The sequence below is a fragment of the Eptesicus fuscus genome, chromosome 6, assembly GCF_027574615.1.
Source record: "Eptesicus fuscus isolate TK198812 chromosome 6, DD_ASM_mEF_20220401, whole genome shotgun sequence".
NCBI classification, from domain to species: Eukaryota; Metazoa; Chordata; class Mammalia; order Chiroptera; family Vespertilionidae; genus Eptesicus; species Eptesicus fuscus.
The window spans coordinates 3,663,519-3,685,897 of record NC_072478.1 but is presented as its reverse complement, the minus strand read 5'-3'; the positions used below and the strand labels follow the sequence as shown (position 1 = coordinate 3,685,897).

Here is a 22,379-nt window from a genome sequence, read left to right as displayed (position 1 = left end):
AAACATTGATGCAAGAGCGCAACGTCGATTGGCGCCTCTGCACACCCCCCACCGGGGATCGAGCCCGCAACCCGGGCATGTGTCCTCACTGGGAGTTGAACTGGCGACCCTTTGGTGTGCATAATGATGACCAACCAACTGAGGCACACCGGCCAGGGAAAAATATAATAAATTATTGACTTTTAGAATAGAAAGGAATTTCAGAAAGTTTCTAGTTCAAGCCTCTTAGTTGAATTCATGCCCATCAATTCATGCCATCTGACTCCAGTGATTTGCTCATTACAGAACTCGTGTGTGGTTCATCCAGAACTGAATGAAGGCAGATGATGATTCAGTTTTCCAGTGTCATGTGGCTGGTATTTTATCCCTTGTTCTCTATCAGTACCTCCTAACCTCCCGTTGCTCCTGACTTACCGTGGTTACATGCCTCCCACAATATGTACCATCTTGGTCATCAGCCAGTTGAGGGTACTCATCTGCACTTGGACGCTTAGGGTGTGTGGCGTGTTACTTATGGTCTAACTGAGCACTCAACTCCACCCTGGAGACACTTTCCCACCATAAAACCAATGGTCCATGAGACCTTGTCACTCGATGCTGGTTCATATGAGAGCATGCGTCTGTGCCCAGCAGGCAGCTGTCCTCCACCACCCGCCTCCCAGGCTGGAGTGCCGGCGATGGCACTCCGAGGACAGCAGGAACAGCAGCTCTGCCTCCGGACGGGCCACAGCTTCTCAGGTCAGCTGGAACGGGGGTAATTCCGCAAGGAATCTGTGGGCTGTGACAGGGATTCCGTCAGTCGTTCATAAATTATGAGAGGAATTCTAGGAACTGCTTTTGGGGTTCTAAAGCTCCGGGCCAGAGGTTAATTACCTGCCTGCAGCTCCCCGGTCTGCGTGTTAATAGACGCCAGCTGTAGGCCTTCTGCTCCAGGCAGGCTGCACGCTGCTGCTCACACTGAGTCATAAATCACTGTCCCAGCAAACACTTAATATTTCAGTAAATACGTGTGATCCACTTAGAAATAAAGGTTCAGTATAATTTGATTCTACTTGGATTTCAGCCACTACTTGTCTGTCTTCTCTAATGTTTTTACTAAAGGAATTCATTCATTTTTAGAATATTTGTTCACAGGCTTAAGAAAACTAGCAATAAATAATCCTATATAATAAAAGGCTAATACGCAAATTGTCCTCAGGGCATGAACTGTGACCTCCTGGTTCACGGAGCCATGCTATTTTGTACATTTTTTTTAATCTTCCAAGTTGCTCAGGGCCATTACTGCTCAATCTGTTGCATTCAGTGTGTTTACTGGCATGATATAAAATTTGATCTTCTGAGCCATCTGACCCAGTGGTCAAGTTCATTTCTTAAATCCATGGCCTAATTTAAGAGTATCAAGATATCTCATTTAAAAATACCAGGATTTGCAAGGTTTTTTCTTAATGAATTTTATGTTATCTAAACAATGATCTTTAGGAAGGATTGGTGTCCAGATGTTGGACAGTGAGGTGGTTTTGTAGCTGTCGATGGATAATCAGTATTCTGGGGCTTTAGGGTCCTTGTATCGTGAGCATACTTGCTAACCTTCACTCCCTCCACAAACTTCAGATGCTGTTTTAATATTAGTATGTTGCTCTTTGGTGAGAACAGAGTTCTTCTCATGTCTTTAATTAACATTTCATTGCATAAAATAATGGTAGCATTAATAAATTATTATTCTAGTAGCATGCATTAAACTAGAATTGAGTTTCTCCCTATTGCCTTTAGCCATATTTGCATGGTTGTTGTCGTAATGCATTTTCTTTTTAAAAAAAAAAAATATTTTATTGATTTTTTTACAGAGAGGAAGGGAGAGAGATAGAGAGTTAGAAACATCGATCAGCTGCCTCCTGCACACCCCTTGTAGGGGATGAGCCTGCAACCAAGGTACATGCCCTTGACCGGAATCGAACCTGGGACTTCTCAGTCCACAGGCCGGACGCTCTATCCACTGAGCCAAACCAGTTAGGGCCATAATGCATTTTCTTTGTTAAAGACTCACGGTGACTTGCTTGGGGACCGGGCTAGACTCTGGTAAGGGGTTCCATGTGGCATCCGGATGTCCCCTGTGGAGGGCACAGCCCCATTTCCTGGAGCCCTTTCCTGAACATTTCCCACCTTTCCTCTCCCTTTCACACCTAGAATATTGTAAGCTCCTCCCACCTCAGGCGTGCCAGCAGTGAGAATTTGGCACTAGCCCGGTACGATAAAATAATTCAAAGATGGAGACTTACACAAAATGTGCTCCAATCATCTTAAACTGGCACCAGAACGGCATTCCTTCAGTCCTTGTGCCTTTCCTGACGACCTCAGCTAGGTCCTTCTCCCACCCACCCCTCAGAGGCTTTCTCACACTGTCTCCATCAGTATCTGAAAGTATTGTATGTGTTTTCTTTAACTTTTCCACGCCTTTTTCATTGCACTAGTAAAATTGAAAAGACAGTGATTTTGCAAATGTACTCGTGACCCCATTCCCAAGGGCCCGGACAAAGAAAGATACCTATTTAACGAATGAGTGAGGTCACTTCATGGAGCCTCCACTTTGTGGCATCTTTAAAAATCAGCCTAAATTCAACCCCGTACGGCTGGCATCGTGTTTCTCTTTGTTCCTGGATGTGTTTGAAGAAAACACAAGAGGATGTTAATGTTATTGGGTGTCAGAGCATAATGTAAAGAAAGAGGCAGTACAAAGAACTCGCCTATTTTTCTTAGCCAAGTGAAACTATTTTGCTGTCATACACACGTCAGTGTCATGTGTGCGGCTGTGCCCATTCACTCTGACTGCTGGTAGCTGCCCCTGGGTGTGCTGTGTGTGCGGTGTTTGCCGGGGCCGCGTTCCGCTCAGTGTGGAAGGTGATTACCTGTCTCCTGTGACAGCGGCCCTGCTTGAGACATAACACACATCCCCTCTCCCCTCCCCACCGTGAACTTTGAGGACTCAGTGCCTCTCTCTGGACAGAAAGATCTGGTTCATGTCAACTTTCATGTCAAGAAGCAGAGTTTCCGTCAATCACTTTAGAAAGTCCTACCTAAGTTCCCAGAATAGCAGCCATATTATTAACCCTTCGCACTCGCTTGCTTTCTTCTCGATTCCTTTATTCTAATGCTAACCGTGTCGAGTCACACTCGACATCCGAGTGCAAAAGGTTAATCAGTGGGGTGGCGAAGACAGGGGTTACATTCTGATTCCAGCACGCAACAGCTCTGTCCGCTGAGGCGGTTGCTCCTCCTCCCTGTGCCTCACGTGCTCCATTTGGAAACCAGGGATGCGGGTCCCCAGATCCCAAGGTTGCTGCCAGGACGCAAGTTGCTGCGAGGCGCTGAGCGGCGTGCTCAGCAGCGCAGAGGGCGCGGGACCCCACAGGTGTCGGCTGTTGTTATTGTTTCTGCTTCGATGAGCTTTCAGCTCCATTTCCTCAGCGAATGTTTAGATGAACTAACTCCCGCGTTAGTCAGCGTTTGGACACTGTGGTTCGCCGAAAGAGTGAAGTCGTGCCTGCGTCTGCCAGCGACACTGCAGGGAGGTGTTTGCACTGGCATCCCAGTGCACGCAGCCTCTGTGGCTGGCGGCGTCCGCACCGGAAAGGAAGGCTGCTCTTCTCGAACGTCAGTTCCTTCACCAGGAGGGCTTTCCGCGTGGGGTGCTCGTCCTCATGCCCGGGCCCAGCTCACAGGAGCCCCGGGCGCCCCTCCTCCCGCTGAGGCCAGGAAGTGCACTGTGCTGGGGCCTCCACGAGACGTCACCGCTTCAAACCCAGGTTCAGTGGAGCAGAGGCGGCCCAGGGGCCACGGAGGCTATGGGGCCCCGGAACCCGCGGGAGCCAGCTGGCTCCAGAGGCAGCACTGGCTGGAGGGGTCAGGCGGGGCCTGGTGGGAAGGCAGCTCACTGGTGCCAGTGACCCCGGACGGAAGGGGAGTCCTGGTCAGCACAGGAGGGAGGCACTGCTGGTCGGAGGCCCGTCTGAGTGGAAGGAAAGACGGACGGGTCCTGCACCTGCTAAAGGAGACTCCATCACGGCGCGGGCTTTGGTGCGGCCGGGGACAGACCCATGTAGGTGCCTGATTAAGTGAAAGAATAAGGAACAGGTGGCTTTCCTACCAGTCGGCTTTGACTGGAGGGCAGCTGCACGTTACATTTTGTCACATTTTTGTCATTTCGCAGTAGAACTTCAAAAAAACGTGACAAGTATCTGTATGCTTCCCTGTTTTACAAAAAGGCTTGGCAGGTCCTAAATAACCTTCTAGGTGAGAGGTGCTTGGTTGCATCAGAGTGTGGATCCATCATTGCCTAGTTTAGCAGCCAGTGGTTCTGTTCTGTGAAGTTCTTTTGAAATTCATCCCCCTAACTGAGATAGGATATGAAGTCTTTCCTTTAAAGCAAAGAAAGTATCAGTGGAATAATTAAAGACCCTGGCAATGGGCAGCACGGTGCTCATTGATTAACGTTCCTCCTTCATAAACTGACTCAGAGCCTGGCTGGAGTGGTTGAGCAGCGTCCCAGGCCCTGTACGGAAGGCAACTGAGATGTTTCTCTCTCACATCGATGTTTCTCTCTCTCTCCCTTCTTCTCTCTAAGAATATCCTCAGGTGAGGATTAGAAAAATGATTCATATAACCTTTTTCACAAATTCTTTTTTTTTTTAACAGGATTTGGGGAACTTTTGTAAGTGTGCATCTTTTATTTTATTTTTTAATATATTTTATTGATTTTTTACAGAGAGGAAGAGAGAGGGATAGAGAGTTAGAAACATCGATGAAAGAGAAACATCAATCAGCTGCCTCTTGCACACCCCCTACTGGGGATGTGCCCGCAACCAAGGTACATGCCCTTGACCGGAATCGAACCTGGGACCCTTGAGTCTGCAGGCCGACACTCTATCCACTGAGCCAAACCGGTTTCGGCCTTTTTCACAAATTCTTAAAATCAGGAGATTTCAGGTGGGCTCACACGGTAAAAGGGCCATGCGTCAGGCCTGCTGCTGGGACTGTCGCTTGTTTCTGAGGCCAGCAAGTCCACTGGGCTGGGTCCCTGTCCACCGGAGGGAAGGCCAGCCCACTGCCCGCTGCTGTGGTGCGGGGCCCAGTGGGCACGGAGCGCGGAGGGGACCGATCTGAGTGCGGGAGGAGGAGGATGGTGGCACCGCTTGCTCTGCACCTTGCGTGCTCTGACACGGAGCCTTCTCTCTTCCGTAGGCGAGCGCCCCTACCAGTGCCCGTACTGTGAGAAGGGCTTCAGCAAGAACGACGGGCTGAAGATGCACATCCGCACGCACACCAGGGTAAGACGCGGCCGGCCCGCCCGGTGAGCAGGGGGGCCACGCTTACTTACAGAGCGTGGAGCTTAACTTGAGAAAATCAAGGTCATGGGTCTGAAATCACGTGTTTACATTTATGATGGACATTTGTATTCTTTTTAAGACAAAACAATGAAAGGGACAAAAAGAAATACCCCCAAAGAGTCCTCCTTCTTGGAACCGTGCCTCAGCGTTTAGGAGCCATAGGAGTTACCAGTGACACACTTCCGAGTAAACAGGTTGTCGCATTATTAAAAGATGGAGATGGGGCCTGGCTACGTGTTTGCCAGGGGCGCGCTGGCATAGAGTGTCAGCAGGTGGCCATGGTGCAGATGATCAAGCATATTGGCAAGAGAGACATTGAGACAGTGTAAGCTGTTGGGGGAGATGGAAGGCAAGGACGGCTTGTGGCTGGCCAGGGTCTCCTCCCCAGGTGCCCTCTCTCCTCTGCCTGCACACCTCTGCCGGTGCTGTCACCTGCCCCCGACGGCTTTTCCGGACAACCGGGGGCTGTTTGCTAGGGCTCATTGTGGTGGGGCTCCATCCGTGGTTCCCTGCAGCCTCTTTCTCGTGGTTCCTTAAAGTTTGGCCTTTGAAGTGCTCGTGGTCTGTGTAGAAACGAACACTTTTTCAAGTTTTAGGAGGCGTGCCGAGGCCTCTGAGAGCGATTCGAATTCAGGCCTCTCTGGCTTTACTTCTTACCTTCTTACCAAAGCGAAAACACATCGTCATCACACCCTCTCCAGCGTGAGGACACGCCCGCCTCCACTGCGGCGCCGTGGCCGTGAATGCCCTCGGAGGCCGTAAGGACCGCCCTCCTGGTTTTGTGACGGGTGAGGGGCGGCTCCTCTGCGGTTAAAACAGACCCCTCGCTCCCGTTCACAGGGCCGTGCTTGTCTTATAGGATATGAGCTACTGGACCACTTCCCCCGGATAAGTGACTCCTTAAACAATACCATGACTTAAACGCACGTGTGCAAAATACGCATTTCACGTGGGCCTTGTTACAGAGGTGAGGTAGTTTTAGTGTCGTTCACTCATTTTTCATGTGTACAGTTGTCACAGGCGTGCCAACCATGTGTTTCAAAGATGCCAACCTGCAGGCAAAGGGGCCTGGTGCCTCTTATCACACCGGCAGGTGCCCAGCGCCTGGGCGTGTGGGTGCTGTCCCTGCCTCCCGGGGACGGAGGCAGACAGGGCTGGACCGCAGAGGGGCTGCGCACGTCACTGCCGGAAAAATACCTCCGGTTTCCCCCAGAAAGTGGGGTATTTCAAATTCAACTAATTTGTCTTTTTACTTTTTAATAACAAATTATTTTAAAAGTTTCAGTTAAAGCTCATTAATGAGAATAATGAGAATAGTTAAAATAAATACGAAGACCGCTAACTTACATGCCAGGTGCTGTTCTGGGCCTTCACAGGCATTAACTCCTGTGAGCCTCACGGGAGCTCACTAATGCATCTCACACTCACTGCAGCCCCCGGGGAAACTGAGGCCCAGGCCAGCGAGGGCAGAGCTGGGATCAGGACCAAGGCCAGGCTGCAGAGACCAGCCCCTTACCTTCCACCATTTGCCTTTGACTCAATGAAATATTCTGGGTGCCACCGACTCTCATCTACTCTCCTGCATATTTTCTTTCTTTTTTTTCACTCCTGTGTATTTTCAAACTAAACAAACTGCAGCAATAACCCCAAATTTCTAAGTCGTGTGCTCATTTGCACACTTGAGCCTGGACTCACGGACCCGAAGCAGCCTGGGTATCCAGGTGCAGATGGTGCCTGTCCAGTAGGGCACACCGAGAAATTGAACCTGACCTTGACGCTGGGAGCACCCAGGCTGGGCCAGGAGCACGGACTGAAGACAGAGTCCCCGTGAGTGTGGGTAGGAGCAGCGAGGTGCAGAGTTAGTAACACAAGCCTGGCGGGTTTGCCTGAAACTCTTCTTTATTTTTCTTTCTCACGTGTTAGTGCGTTGGCTGTATTTGATCGCAGACAGCTCTAGTTTTGAATCCTGTTTCCAGAGCGGTGGATACATGCAGACATCCTTTGAGTTTTAGTGCGACCTTTTGAAATCTGATTAAGATTATTGGCTAATGCAATCAAATTAATATCAGAACCAAAGGAGACTTTAAAAAAGTTCTAGAGGAACAGTGTCTACAAGTTCACATTTTCCCAATATTATTTGTGTTTTAAAAGACACAATTCAGAAAAGGTCCCGTTACATTGGGACCTCCAGACATGTTTTGGGTCCTGTTTCAAAAGCTACTTTTAATTCCATTACAACAATGACAACAGCTAATTCACTCAGCAAGTCTCATCTTTAAGTCGTTTGGTGGGTCCACACCCCCCCCCCCCGCCCAGTTCTGCATCCTGGGGTTCCTGCCCGGACAGGGCGCCTTGGGGAAGGGGCGCAGAGCCCTCGCACCCTGGGTCCTGTTTATGGGGGCAGCCCCGGCCCCGAGCCGGGAGATCATCCTGCTAAAAGACTGCCTGGCTGAACAGTCATTGGGTCTTCCACAGAGAGCCCAGGGCTGGCAGTGCATTCACCTCCTTCCTTCTGTTTATTTCCTTCCGTTTTGGCTTTTAGCGCGTTGACTGTGCTGAGTTCCCTTTGTGTCTCTCCGCCGTTGTGTGGGGTTTGTAAGGAGTTAAGGAGCAGTTTCACTTGCTTCCTTCCCACCCTCTGGTGGCACCTGCCTCTTTCTCCTGCTCTGACAGGCGGGACGGCCATTGCGATGTCCAGGTCACCTGCTTGCCTGTGATCTCAGCCCACACCACGTCTCCTGATGTTAGGTTCACAGCAGTGATGGGTTTGCATTCGGTATCTAAGAGATTATCCTATCTAATAAAAGAGTGATATGCAAATTGACCATCACTCCAACACACAAGATGGCTGCCCCCATGTGGTCAAAGATGGCTGCCCCCATGTGGACACAAGATGGCTGCCACAAGATGGCCAGCAGGGGAGGGCAGTTGGGAGGGATCAGGCCAGCAGGGGAGGGCAGTTGGGCGGGACCATACCTGCAGGGGAGGGCAGTTAGGGGTGACCAGGCCTAAAGGGGAGGGCAGTTAGGGGCAATCAGGCTGGCAGGGGAGCAGTTAGGCATCAATCAGGCTGGCAGGGAGTGGTTAGGGGGTGATCAGGCTGGCAGGCAGAAGCAGTTAGGGGCAATCAGGAAGGCAGGCAGGCAAGCAGTTGGGAGCCAGCAGTCCTGGATTGTGAGAGGGATATCCAACTGCCCGTTTAGGCCCAATCCTACTGGGATCGGGCCTAAACGGGCAGTCAGACATCCCTCAAGGGGTCCCAGATTGGAGAGGGTGCAGGCTGGGCTGAGGGACACCCCCCCCCCGTGCACGAATTTCGTGCACTGGGCCTCTAGTTAGATAATAATAATCTTTCTGCCCAGCTTTCTCCTCCTCAGGACAGAAGGGGGGTGTGGGGGGAGAAATGGGGAGGGGGAGGTGACATGCTCCAGGGCGTCCACATCCTAAGGGCAGTGACTTACTTGCAGCTGCCTGGGGTTTTCCAACTCACTTCTTCCACTTAATGGTTGTAGGTTGTTTTCTGCAGAAATTCTTACCCCATGTCCAGGTGGCACCTCCCTCCCATCAGGGAGGCCTCCTATGCAGGCCCGAGTGGTCCTAGCCCCTGTGGTCCAGGCCCCGTGCAGTCCAGGTCCCCTGTGGTCCAGGCCATGAGGGCAGTTTCTCTAAAGGGCTGGGTCTCCCGGTGCAGGCTGGTCGAGTGGCCAGAACAGGGCCTTGGTCGAGAGCCCTGATCTCTCTCCAGGCTCCTCCCATCCCACGCGTGTCCCATCCTTTCTGCCTGGGGGATGGAGCACATGGCTCTGAGGAAACTGAGCCTCTCTTGGGACAGGTTTCGCACTGTGGACGCCGTGGCTTGAATTGAAACCAGGACTTTAAAACAGCCTCGAGGAGAAATAAGGACGTTCCAGCCGTTAGGCTTCGAAATGCTCCTGGCACACGGCCAGACTCTGCCCTCTGCATCTCCTCCCACTGCATCTCCTCCCCCTGCATCTCCTCCCCCTCTGCATCTCCTGCCCCTGCATCTCCTCCCCCTCTGCATCTCCTCTCCCTCTGCATCTCCTCCCCCTCTGAATCTCCTCCCCCTGCATCTCCTCCCCCTGCATCTCCTCCCCCTGCATCTCCTCCCCCTCTGCATCTCCTGCCCCTGCATCTCCTCCCCCTCTGAATCTCCTCCCCCTGCATCTCCTCCCCCTGAATCTCCTCTCCCTATGCAACTCCCCCCCGCATCTCCTCCCCCTGCATCTCCTCCCTCTGCATATCCTCCCCCTTCATCTCTTCTCCCTCTGCATCTCCTCCCCCTCTGCATCTCCTCCCCCTGCATCTCCTCCTTCTCTGCATCTCCTCCCCCTCTGCATCTCCTCCCCCTGCATCTCCTCCCCCTCTGCATCTCTTCCCCCTGCATCTCCTCTCCCTCTGCATCTCCTCCCCTTGCATCTTCTCCCCCTGCATCTCCTCCTTTTCTGCATCTCCTCCCCCTCTGAATCTCCCCCCCTACATCTCCTCCCCCTCTGCATCTCCTCCCCCTTTGCATCTCCTCCCCCTGCATTTCCTCCCCCTCTGCATCTCCTTCCCCTCTGCATCTCTGCTCCTCTGCATCTCCTCCCCCTGCATCTCCTCCCCCTGCATCTCTGCTCCTCTTCATCTCCTCTCCCTCTGCATCTCCTCTCCCTCTGCATCTCCTCCCCCTGCATCTCCTCTCCCTCTGCATCTCCTCTCCCTGAATCTCCTCTCCCTCTGCATCTCCTCCCCCTGCATCTCTGCTCCTCTTCATCTCCTCTCCCTCTGCATCTCTGCTGTCTGCCAATTTGGCTTCACCTCCCGCACCTCACCCTAGGTAATATGGGCTGGTCCGTGTTGGCTGAGCCCTCCCCAGTGACATCTGATGTCCCTCTTGAGTGCAGGGCTCCAGGACCCCAGCTCCCCTGGAAATGACGGCCTTAGCTTCATTGTGGTGGCCCCTGAGCCGGAGTCCCCTGCTGTGAGTTAGGGTGCGTGCTCCCAAATAGCCATTCTGTAGGCAATCCCTTCACAAGAAGCTGCGGTTTGTAACCGTTCATCACCGGAGGCTTCACGTCTTGTTTAATCACTTTTAATTTTTACCATGAAAAGCACCTGGACCCGTTAGGAAGTTATTTCAGAACCTGTTTGAGCACCCCTTTCACCCCAATAAGCTGTGCAGGTTGGGAGTCCGAGTTCCCCACTGCCTCTCCGGCTCGTGTGCGGAACAGCCAGGGTAGCCTGTGCAGATACTAAAATGCAAGCAGTTGGCGGTGGTGAAAGGAGCGCAGGTCTTCATGTTATTCTGCCTTTCATTCCTTTCCCTTATGAAGCTTCCTGTCCGACCCTCAGGTTCCGAGTGTTGGAGGGTGACGGACGTGTACACTTGGCACCTTGTCCTCACACCGTGTGCCCGCCTCTGCCCTCGCTCCCCCACTGCAGTGCTGTCTGAGTTCCCGGCCTTGGCACTGCTGGGTTTGTCCGCAAGCTGCCGGGTAAACTGATGGAACAGCTTGAAGTCTGTGCAAAAGACACCTGCCCAGAGCATCCTGCAGGTGAAGGAGGGTGCCAGGAGGCCTGGTGCTGAGGCAAAGGAAGCATTGCTGGTGCAGATGCTGGAGCAGGGGGGCGGGTGCTGTGGGGCGTGTTATAGGTTTCTGCAGCCCCTTGGGAATGGACAGGGTCTGGGGACAGTCATGGTGGAGTCCCTGTGAACGCACGCACGCACGCATGGGAGGCCCCTGTAAAAGACTTGGAGGAGGCCAGCGCAGAAGCCAGTGTGTGGAGCCTGGGAAAGGAGGAGGGCGCTCTCAGACACCGTGAGTGCTGGCCACAGGAGAGGTGCCTGCCCCTCAGGTCAGGGCGCCCAGGACCTGGGTGTAGGGTGTGCGTGCGGCCTGAGCCAGTGGAGAGAGACGTGGAGACGGGCTGCGCTAAGGCCCTGGGGAGTCCGGAAGCCGTCTTGTTTGGTGTGACAAGTACTGTGATCCAGGAGGAACACACCCGCTCCTTTGGGAAATTTGCCCTGAAGTGACACTCAAGGGGGAGGGAATCCCCAACACTTACCCACACAGGTACCCCATCCCCAGCACTTACCCACACAGGTACCCCAATCCCCAGCACTTACCCACACAGGTACCCCATCCCCAGCACTTACGTGCGGCCTGAGCCAGTGACCTGCACAGGAGCCCCGCCAGGCGGCCTGGGGCTGGGTAGGAGAGACACCTTAGAGCATTGAGGCGGTGTAGATATCACAGAGAGGTCCCGGATGAATGTGGGGTCCTGGGAGGGCACTGTGGGGCGTGAAGATGTCCTGTAGGCTTAGGGGACAGTGAGGTCTGGGGACACCTGTGTGGGTGAGTGCTGGGGACTGGGGGTACCTGTGTGGGTAAGTGCTGGGGATTGGGGGTACCTGTGTGGGTAAGTGCTGGGGATTTGGGGACACCTGTGTGGGTGAGTGCTGGGGATGGGGACACCTGTGTGGGTGAGTGCTGGGGATTGGGGACACCTGTGTGGGTGAGTGCTGGGGATTGGGGACACCTGTGTGGGTGAGTGCTGGGGTTTGGGGACACCTGTGTGGGTGAGTGCTGGGGATGGGGACACCTGTGTGGGTGAGTGCTGGGGATGGGGGTACCTGTGTGGGTAAGTGCTGGGGATTGGGGACACCTGTGTGGGTGAGTGCTGGGGATGGGGTACCTGTGTGGGTAAGTGCTGGGATTGGGGGTACCTGTGTGGGTAAGTGCTGGGGATGGGGGTACCTGTGTGGGTAAGTGCTGGGGATGGGGGTACCTGTGTGGGTGAGTGCTGGGGATGGGGGTACCTGTGTGGGTAAGTGCTGGGGATGGGGGTACCTGTGTGGGTGAGTGCTGGGGATGGGGGACACCTGTGTGGGTGAGTGCTGGGATTGGGGACACCTGTGTGGGTAAGTGCTGGGGATGGGGGGTACCTGTGTGGGTGAGTGCTGGGGATTGGGGACACCTGTGTGGGTGAGTGCTGGGGATTGGGGACACCTGTGTGGGTGAGTGCTGGGATTGGGGGTACCTGTGTGGGTGAGTGCTGGGGATGGGGGTACCTGTGTGGGTAAGTGCTGGGATTGGGGGTACCTGTGTGGGTAAGTGCTGGGGGTACCTGTGTGGGTGAGTGCTGGGGATGGGGGTACCTGTGTGGGTAAGTGCTGGGGATGGGGGTACCTGTGTGGGTAAGTGCTGGGGATGGGGGTACCTGTGTGGGTGAGTGCTGGGATTGGGGACACCTGTGTGGGTGAGTGTTGGAGATTGGGGACACCTGTGTGGGTAAGTGCTGGGATTGGGGACACCTGTGTGGGTGAGTGCTGGGATTGGGGGTACCTGTGTGGGTGAGTGCTGGGGATGGGGGTACCTGTGTGGGTAAGTGCTGGGGATGGGGGTACCTGTGTGGGTAAGTGCTGGGGATGGGGGTACCTGTGTGGGTAAGTGTTGGGGATGGGGGTACCTGTGTGGGTGAGTGCTGGGATTGGGGGTACCTGTGTGGGTAAGTGCTGGGGATGGGGGTACCTGTGTGGGTGAGTGCTGGGGATTGGGGACACCTGTGTGGGTGAGTGTTGGAGATTGGGGACACCTGTGTGGGTGAGTGCTGGGGTTTGGGGACACCTGTGTGGGTAAGTGCTGGGGCTTGGGGACACCTGTGTGGGTAAGTGCTGGGGCTTGGGGTCACCTGTGTGGGTAAGTGCTGGGGATGGGGGACACCTGTGTGGGTAAGTGCTGGGGATTGGGGACACCTGTGTGGGTGAGTGCTGGGGATTGGGGACACCTGTGTGGGTGAGTGCTGGGGATTGGGGGTACCTGTGTGGGTGAGTGCTGGGGATTGGGGACACCTGTGTGGGTGAGTGCTGGGGATGGGGGTACCTGTGTGGGTGAGTGCTGGGGATGGGGGTACCTGTGTGGGTGAGTGCTGGGGATGGGGGTACCTGTGTGGGTGAGTGCTGGGGATGGGGGTACCTGTGTGGGTGAGTGCTGGGGGCCTGCCCAGCTGCTCCTGCGTTTATAACTAGGTAAGAGGAAGAGATACAAACACATTTGATAACTTTAAAAAGCTTATTATGATTTCAGAGGAAACTTTTAAGTTGTTTTACTTTTAGTTTTTCTAAACTTCATTGGCTTTTGTTCTGTGTGGGCCAGAGGCCTGGCTGGTTGCCACTGTTGAAACTGTCTTTAATTTGGCTTTATTGTTTCTAGAGCCCACACATTGCTTGGGGGTTTTATGTGCCTGAAATGAATCATTTAAGACAAATGGCTTTTAAGGCCCCATTGTGTTCACTTGGCTCAGGAAAGGCACCTGAAGGTGAACATTCTTACTGTGCTTTTGTGACAGGGAAGCGTGTCTCCTGAGAAAGAACTTCCTTTGTGGGGCGACAGGCCCCTTCTCCCCTTCTCTGTTCCTACTCGGGACACTCCCTGTGATGGCCATCAGCCACCGGGCAGGGCCCCTCCCCACTCTGGGCCTCTGTCCCATGAGCCAGCCGCTCTCTGAAGTCACCAGCAAGCAAGTCCCTGCCAGCAGCGCCTCTGGGGACACCGGGCGGTGCTCCTGACAGGGACCCTGGTCCCGAAAGCACGGAGTTCTCCTGGCTCCCTGGGCTTCGGGAGTGAGCGGTGAAAACTTAAAGTTGGATTTCAGAGTCTTGACAAACGTATCGGGTAGGCAGATGACCCCGTAGTGACAAATGTATCGGGTAGGCAGATGACCCCGTACTGACAAACGTATCGGGTAGGCAGATGACCCCGTAGTGACAAATGTATCGGGTAGGCAGATGACCCCGTAGGAAGGCAGACAAAAAATCTTCTGTGGAGTTAAATTGTTTCACTATATTTAGGTTTACGAGGGTCGAGTTACACTGCCATGCGGGGTCCAGCTGGACCCAGGCATGAAATGTGGTTTTTCAGCCACGTTTTCTAATGATACTTTAATTTTCATTCAATATTTCTAGGCCTAATTTGATTCTTTTGGGGGGGGGGGGGGGGAGAGGGGAAAGAAAGCTGGTCCTGTCGATCTAAAACATAATGTGCAGGGCAACAAAATAAAATTTAAAAAAAGAAAAGAAAAACAAAAAGACAAATGAAAGAATAGAAATTAAAAATAAAACAAAACCAAACCTTTCCCCGCCTCCCCTAGAAAAACAACAACAACAAATAGAGCAACGCGCGTTCATGGAATGAGGGGCGAGGCCGCCCCGGGGTGGCTGCGTGGTCTCTCTATGAGAACCTGCGCTCTTGTCTGCATCTCCCGGGACAGCCCCCGCGTGGTGAGGACCCCAGGCCGCAGACAGGGGCCGCAGACAGGGGCCACAGGCAGGGGCCGCAGGCAGGGGCCGCAGATGGCCCTGCAGCAGCAGCCAGCACAGACCCGGCCGAGTCTCAGGATTCCAGCTGCAGCCACAGCCACAGCTACAGCCGCAGCGAGGCCCCGAGCGGGACCATGGCGGAGCCGGTCGGCCCCCAGAGCCGGGGAAATCCCTGTTTTGGGCCTTATGCTTGGGGGTGGCTGCATTGGACGGGAGCCACTGTTTCCTCATCAGAGGACGAGTCCACGTGCTCAACACTGCACGTTGCCGGGTGAGCGACCCCCTCCTGCCCTCGTGCGGCTCAGTGGCACAGACACGCCTGGAAGTGCCTCCTGGTGTCTGTGCCCGTGACCCTGGGTCCGTGGATCAGCGTGGCCCTGTAACCGAGGCGTTGGGGGCGTTGAGCTCGTTATCACCGGGCTGATGAGTAATGTAATGTTTGGGCAGGCTCTCACCGTGGGGCTTGTTTCTGGACTATTTGGTGAACTGCTTCATGGGCTGTTACGCTGAGCAGCAGGAGTAAAACCAGATCCCCGTGTGGTCGGTTGCAGAGACTGACGACTGTGGCCTTGCTGATGACCTCAGGTAACGTCTCAAAAATTAAACACAACAGAACGCGTCTCCGGGAACCGCAGCTTCTGTTTCCCGTTGCGTGACAGGGACTGCAGGCGGGGGCTGGGTGGGCGGGAGCCCTGACTGGAGAGACTGTCTCTGACTGGGCGGCATGTTTCTCATTGTGATTCTTCTTCTTCTTCTTCTTCTTCTTCTTCTTCTTCTTCTTCTTCTTCTTCTTCTTCTTCTGAGAGAGAGAGAGAGAGAGAGAGACATCAGTGATGAGAGAGAATCACTGATCGGCTGCCTCCTGCACATCCCCTACTGGGGATCGAGCCTGCAACCCGGGTATGTGCCCTTGACTGGAATTGAACCCTGGGACCCTTCAGTCCGCAGGCCGATGCTATCACTGAGCCAAGCCAGCCAGGGCTCTGACTGTAATTCTTGGCGATTCCGAAGAGCACACTGAGGCTCACTTGGCCAGCATGTCTTACTGAGTCAGCTGCTGTGACTTGCGGTGTTTGCAGGGAAGGTAAGGAAGTGCAGGCCCTTCAGGCTTCGGGGGAGGAGCTGATCCGACAGAGCACAGCCAGGCCCGAGGGCAGTGTCCCAAGGGTGCCCTGTACCCACAGCAGGGCTCCTGGCTCGCCTGGGAGAGGGTGCGGCGAGGAAACGGCCAGGGGAAGCAGGCGGGAGGCTGGTCTGCGGGAGGAGGGAGCCACCGGGGAGGCCCACATGGATGGAGCTGGAGGGCCGAGCAGCAGGAGGGCACAGAGGAGTCGGGGGGTGGGGGTGGGGGGGGGAGGCTGGCGGACACCCGGCCTCAGCCAGGCTGCATGGCACACTGCTGCTCACCCGCGTCAGCATCCCCTCAGTGTGGGGGAACTAGTCTGGTTTCGGGCCTCTCTTCATCCCCGCCCCCCCTCCCGCCGCCTCTTCCGGTCAGGCATCGCCTACCCCTCTGTGTCCGGTGTACTCCTGACGCAGTCATGCGCTGCTGTTAGGTTAGCTCCGTTTTTCACTCCTGTGTCATTGTTTTCCTCTCCTTTCCCTTTCCTTCAAGCTTGGCTCACGTGTTTATTCATTCGGCAACGGAATAGTCTTCCACTTACCCTGGTCCTCACTGGCGGTTGTCCTTCTCTTCTGTGAAATGCGCTCTGAAGGGATCGGGTTGAATGGGAAGGACACGCCCCCTCCGAGCCCCTCTCACCCCGCAGTGGCGCCTTCTCAGAGGGACAGGGACACGCCGTTGCGACTTCGGCCTTGTTCAGAGGGGACAGTGTGTGATGGGACCGTAGGGCCACGGGAGCAGCAGCCACCTGCCCGAGGGGACGAGTCGTTCCCTGAACAGGCTGAACCGGGTCAGGGTGTGAGGATGAGTTTTCTAGAAGGAATCGAATTTGGGGCGGGCACACCGAGTTGGCTGGGTGCTGTGCACTGGAGCCAGGCTGTGTGCTGAGGGGATGGGAGCCCAGGGCGGCCCGGCAGGTTCCCAGGATGGGCAGCTTCCGAGCTGACGGGGGCCGAGGGCGAGTCTGTGGGTGGTGAGAGGCAGCCCAGCCTTGACTGTTGCCCTGGGAGGGGATGAAGGAGAGACTAGCAATGGCCTCAGGGCTCCCTGCTTATTGGAAACACAGAGCTGAACGTGAAGCAAATATTCAGCCCCGCCTGTTCCCTACGTTTATTTCACTTCGCAGACGCCGCCTGCCGGGTGGCACGGAGAAAGCTCTAGCTCAGTGGATGAGTCTGAAGTCATGACTGTGACTGCTGTGAGGGCCACGCTTAAGGCAACATCTCTTCAGAGGCTGTGACCCGTGTGAGTGCCGGTTGAGCTCCGGGCCCCGTGGTGTCAGCCCGGTCTCTGTCCATCACGCAGGTGTTTCTGTGGGATCCTGGTGTCCAGGACCCCCGCGACCCCCGCCGTGACCCTGGGGCGGCCACGGGGAGCAGGACAGAGCCGTTTGCAGAGTTAGGTAACAGGAAGCGCCAGGAATATCGGCTCGCAGGCTCGCTGCTTCGCCACAGGGTTTATCTTTAGACGCTAATAACACACTTCAGGGCTTCAGGACAGCGCGTGCCGCCTGCAATGCATAAAGAGAAACTGTCTTTGTTTCTAAGATAGGCAATATGCAATTAATTATTTAGAGTGGGGCCGCTATTCTTAGGAAAGTGATACATTTTCTGTACTGTTTTCCCTCTGAAGCAGAATTTTATATTCATCTTGTCCTCCTTCCAGGGGGTTTAATGACTCAAGTATCACAGAGACTTAAAACAAAGACCATCTATTTATATGAATGGACTTCAAGGACCGTGCTAAATTGAGGGTTCACACATAATTCCATTTCTCCATACAATCACCGGTTATATTTTCATAGAGTGTGCCCTTTTCAACTCGAATTATATGATTCACATGCGTATTTTGGTAATAGATAGGAGGAAGCAGGGTCGGATAATACATAAAGCACCCTTACTGAATTCCCATTATGGGCCAGGCATTATGATAAGCACACCCTCTGACACAGGCATAATGTCTCATGTTACCATGAGGGAGGGGGGCTTGGAGAGAGTAGGTGGCTTGTCCAGGGTTTTGGGACTAGTCACAGGCAGCGCGGACAGGGGAAATCAGATCTCTTCATTGCTCAAGGCTGGATTCTTATTTTTTTTTAAATTCATCACCAGAGGAGAGAGGAGGAAGGGAGAGAGAGAAACATTGATGTGAGAGCGAAACGTCAATTGGTTGCCTTCCGTGCATATCCTGACCGGGCATCAAACCTGCAATCTTTCGGTGCCCAGTGATGCTCAACCAGCTGAGCCACGCCTGCCGGGCGAGGATGCATTCTTTATTCCTCTGTGTTCAGCTGTCAAGATGTTGTACAGGGTTATGCTGCATGTGGTGGGAACCAATCTTTTACAGAAAATCTAAAAACAGTGGTCTTGATTTCTCCTTCAGACAAGGGTCTCCTGCGTCCCAGGACCCCTTCCTGACCCTCCCCCCGCCCCCACAAGGAGCCCAGGACTCAGGCTGCAGAGTGCCCTGCAGGAGACGGCTCCCAGGGGCTGTCAGGAGGAGGCCCCTCCTAGGACATCCTTCAGCAGTCCCCGCGTGCCCACAGGCGTTTCCCCGTCGGTGCCCTCTTTAAGCTATTTTCAGTCAAAGATTGTTCATATTTTGCCTGCCACCAGGGAGGGCTACCTCTTGCCCCTTGTAATCGGTTTTAGTAAGTGAAATCTCATGGAGGGAGGTTTACGCCTCACATTTTGCCTGACTCTCTCCTATGGAAGCTTCTCTGACTCCTGGGAGATGAGAACCTCAGAGCTCTGCAGGTGGCTGTGTCAGGTGTAGTCTTTTCCTGAGGAGATATCCAGGCAAGAGTGCCTCTCAGGAGGTCACCCCAAGTCCGTACCAGGGGCAGGGGTCCTGCCGAGGGACTGGGCTTTGACGGAGCCGTTGGCCACAGTCACACTGCCTTCCCCTGGGGACTAGAGGAAGGGACTAGTTCTTAAACAAGTTCATCTTTCCCTAACCGGTTTGGCTCAGTGGATAGAGCGTCGGCCTGCAGACTGAAGGGTCTCAGGTTCAATTCCGGACAAGGGCATGTACCTTGGTTGTGGGCACATCCCCAGTAGGAGGTGTGCAGGAGGCAGCTGATCGATGTTACTAACTCTCTATCCCTCTCCCTTCCTCTTTGTAGAAAAAAATAAATAAAATATATTAAAATAATAAGTTGATCTTAGTAATTCTAGGGACTTTATTCTTAAAAATTTCCTTAAATTCATGATGAAGCAAAGGGCCTTTAGGATAGAGGACATTTATTTTCGTGTCAGTTATAATCATGGCGGTCCCCTTTTTCTCCAGACAAGAGAAAACCTTCGATTTATTTTTCTCGCTAAAAGAGGCCATTGGTGGTTCTAAGGACATGCATGTCATTTACACGTTGACTGGCCCAGCCCATGCTTACACTGAAGTGAAACCTGCTTATCCAGGAAACACGAGCCTCCTCCTTCCCAGGCCCATGCTCTGTGTCCACGTGTGTCATCAGTGAGGAAGTGGCCGCGTCGCTCTGGACCCCCGCTTCCAGCGGCCCTGCCCCTGCGGCTGCGGCTGCCGCCCGGCTCCTGTAACATCCCTCTCTTCACCGCCAGCTCTCAGCGCCACGCTCAGTTCTCAGCTGTGAATGACCTTTGTTTGTTTATATTTTTGGTCACAGATCTGGGTATTTTCCAGTCAAATCCTATTTCTTGTGTGTATTTTCGAATTAGTTTATCTTATTATGGGAAATGTGTGCCTTTTCCTGTGACTTTCGTATTTCTAGAAGGTATTTAAGTATGAAGATTACAAGGTGAACACCATGTGTCTAATGGTAGAGGAGTTTGGACACGGTGGATGCTGTTTGGGGGGGAAGTGAGAGGTGAGAGAACCAGGCACAAGTTCTGTGGTGTCACCCCCTAGCAAAGAAAGCCGGCTTTCACCCACAGAGAGAACAGTTGGTCTTTTTATTTTAATGCGTATTTGGATACTAAGAGTTCTCTGAAACCATCATTGTATGGAATCAAATCAGAAAGAATCCTATATAATAAAGAGCTAATATGCTAATTAGACTGGATGGCGGGATGACCTTCAGAACCACCTTCTGGAACGACCAGTGGGCAGGTCTGTGTGGCTGCGAGGCAGCTGGGGCTGCAAGGGCCGAGCCCCTTGCATGAATTTCGTGCATCAGGTCGCTAGTGTGTGTGTGTGTGTGTGTGTGTGTGTGTGTGTGTGTGTGTGTGTGTGTGTGTGTATTAGAGGCCTGATGCATGAAGATTCGTTCAAGAATGGGCCTTCCCTCCCCTGGCTGCCTGCACTGCCTTTGCTCCAGCCGGAGCTGCTTTTCCACCTTCCCACGCTGCCCAGAGGCTCTGAGCGACTGGGGTGGTGTAGAACGCCTGTGTAGTCGCCAAGGCCATGATGCAAGCATCCTGCCCCGCCCCCAGCTGCTTGGCGCCTGTGTATGCAAATTAACCTGCTATCTTTGTTGGGTTAATTTGCATACTCACTCCTGATTGGCTGGTGGTCGTCACGAAGGTATGGACAATTTGCATCTTATTCTTTTATTAGTGTAGATATAAACACACATATGTATAGATGTGTGTGTGTGTGTGTGTATATATATATATATATGTATATATATATATATATATTCATAAATAATACAGTGGAACCTCGCTTCTCAAACATAATTCATTCTGGAAGGCTGTTTGAAAACCAAATCATTTTTTCCCATTAGAAGGCATGTAAATTGAATTAATTCATTCCAGACCCCCAAATGATTCCCTGTTTTAACCTTTCTTATACATAGTACATGTCTATTGTATTGTTTAATCTATAAGTAAACACTTTAAAAACAAAAATGACATGAAATGTCAATGAAAATTTAACAAAAAGGAAAGGAAATATACAGTAAAAATGAAAATTTAACAATAACAATAAGCAGCAACAAAAGCAAAAAAACACGCAAGTATTCACAACACAGTATCCTGAGACTGTCACAGTGGGGACCTGACTCAGACTCGCTCTTTCTCTCCTTTGCAGACTGAGAGATGCGTGGCTCGTCATACAGGTATCAGCATGGAAGGGCTGTCAGGCTGAGAAGCGAGGTCCCACTCTGTATATAATATACATAGATAGGAAATAGATGTCTAAAGTATAAAAGTTTATAATCTCCTAAATATATAATTTTTATACTTATATAAATATAACACACAGAAATTAAAATGTGTAAATATATGACATTCACATATACTTACATGCATTTTTAAATGTGTTTCCTGTATCATATGCTCGAGGTTATAAATAGAAGCAATGGAACCAGGATGCAGAGCCACTTCTCAGTGGTCTCTGTCCCTAAGCATCACCGACTTACGCCTGAAAGACCCCAGTCAGGCGATGGTTTCGTTTCCTTTGTGAAGTTTATGGCCACTGTGCTGTGCTGATGGCTCGTGGCCCTGATGCGGTTGTACCCGGTCCACCGGCCAGACGGCTCTCGGAAGGCTGGGGTTCTGGAGACGTGAAGCAGGCGGAGTGGGCAAGGGCCTTGGGACCTGTAATCAGAGCCGAGCCTGGCCCCTCGGGGTCAGAGGTCGAGTGAGGGCAATGAGTGACATAAAACACTGGTCCAGGGACCGGTCCTCCTCACGATGGGGAGTGTGGCCCGAGCCCCGCCGTGGTGCACGCGGAGGGCAGAGCACATCCGGCTGCAGCAAAGCGGACATTTGAGGACCTGGTAAGCGTCGGGACGACCTCGAGGCTCCCGGAGTGCGGCTGCCGGACCTCAAGCCTGTGGCCCAGGCCTCAAACATCCCGAGTATCCATGCCAGACACAGGCTGGGAACCCCACCCGCCCCAACTCGGCCCCTCAGAGGGCAGTTCAGAGACTCTCCCTGGGCCTGTCTCAATATGCATTCACTTAATGAATCTGAATGAATTCCACTGAACTCACACCTTCGTCAGTCTCACATACATCATACGTGTGTGTACAGCCCGTATCACATATATTCTCTCTTTTGCATGTGGCTTGCTGATCGGCTGCTCCTTCTATTTAGTGGACGGACGGACCTGGCTCACTGGGCCAGTGTGAGTTAAATGAGCATTTTGCTGGAGTGTGACCTGCCGCCTGCTTTGGATCTATTAAGTATATTGGCTTTGCAGAGGCAGCAGAAGTCAAGGCACTGAAATGAACATGTGTTTTTAGCCATGTAAGCAGTGTACCACGTTGTTGCCAAAAAGTGACGTTCCAGCGACAACATGCGGGACAGTTTATCGCCCAGTAACTTATGGCTGATGGCTGGATTTTGCTCTTTTTGAATATTAAATCTTGTTTCTGTTTCCCAGTTGGCAGGACATGAGTGAGTTCTCCAACATCTGTCCTGGTGCGGGTGGTAGCTAGGGCCGTGGCCACCCAGGCACCTGTCTGTCCTTCCCAGGGATCCTGGGCTCAGACCCAGAGGCTGCCCCTCCCACGGGTGTGACCTGAGATGCCTGTAGTCTCTCGCCCTGACTGGTCCTGCACGTCACGTGACAGGAAGGGACACTTGCACTCGTGGCGCTGAGCCGAGGTCCGGTGTGCAGGTGAGAATCACGTCGGCTG

At 53.1% G+C, this 22,379-nt stretch overlaps 1 protein-coding gene across 1 annotated transcript in view; it reads left to right on the top strand.

Moving 5' to 3' along the window:
• Positions 1–22,379, top strand: part of PRDM5 (PR/SET domain 5) — a 119,678-nt gene that overhangs the window by 83,233 nt on the left and 14,066 nt on the right. Inside the window, exon 14 of the mRNA XM_054716765.1 lies at positions 5,236–5,321. Coding sequence (XP_054572740.1) covers positions 5,236–5,321 — 86 coding nt within the window. The remainder of the gene's footprint in view (positions 1–5,235; positions 5,322–22,379) is intronic.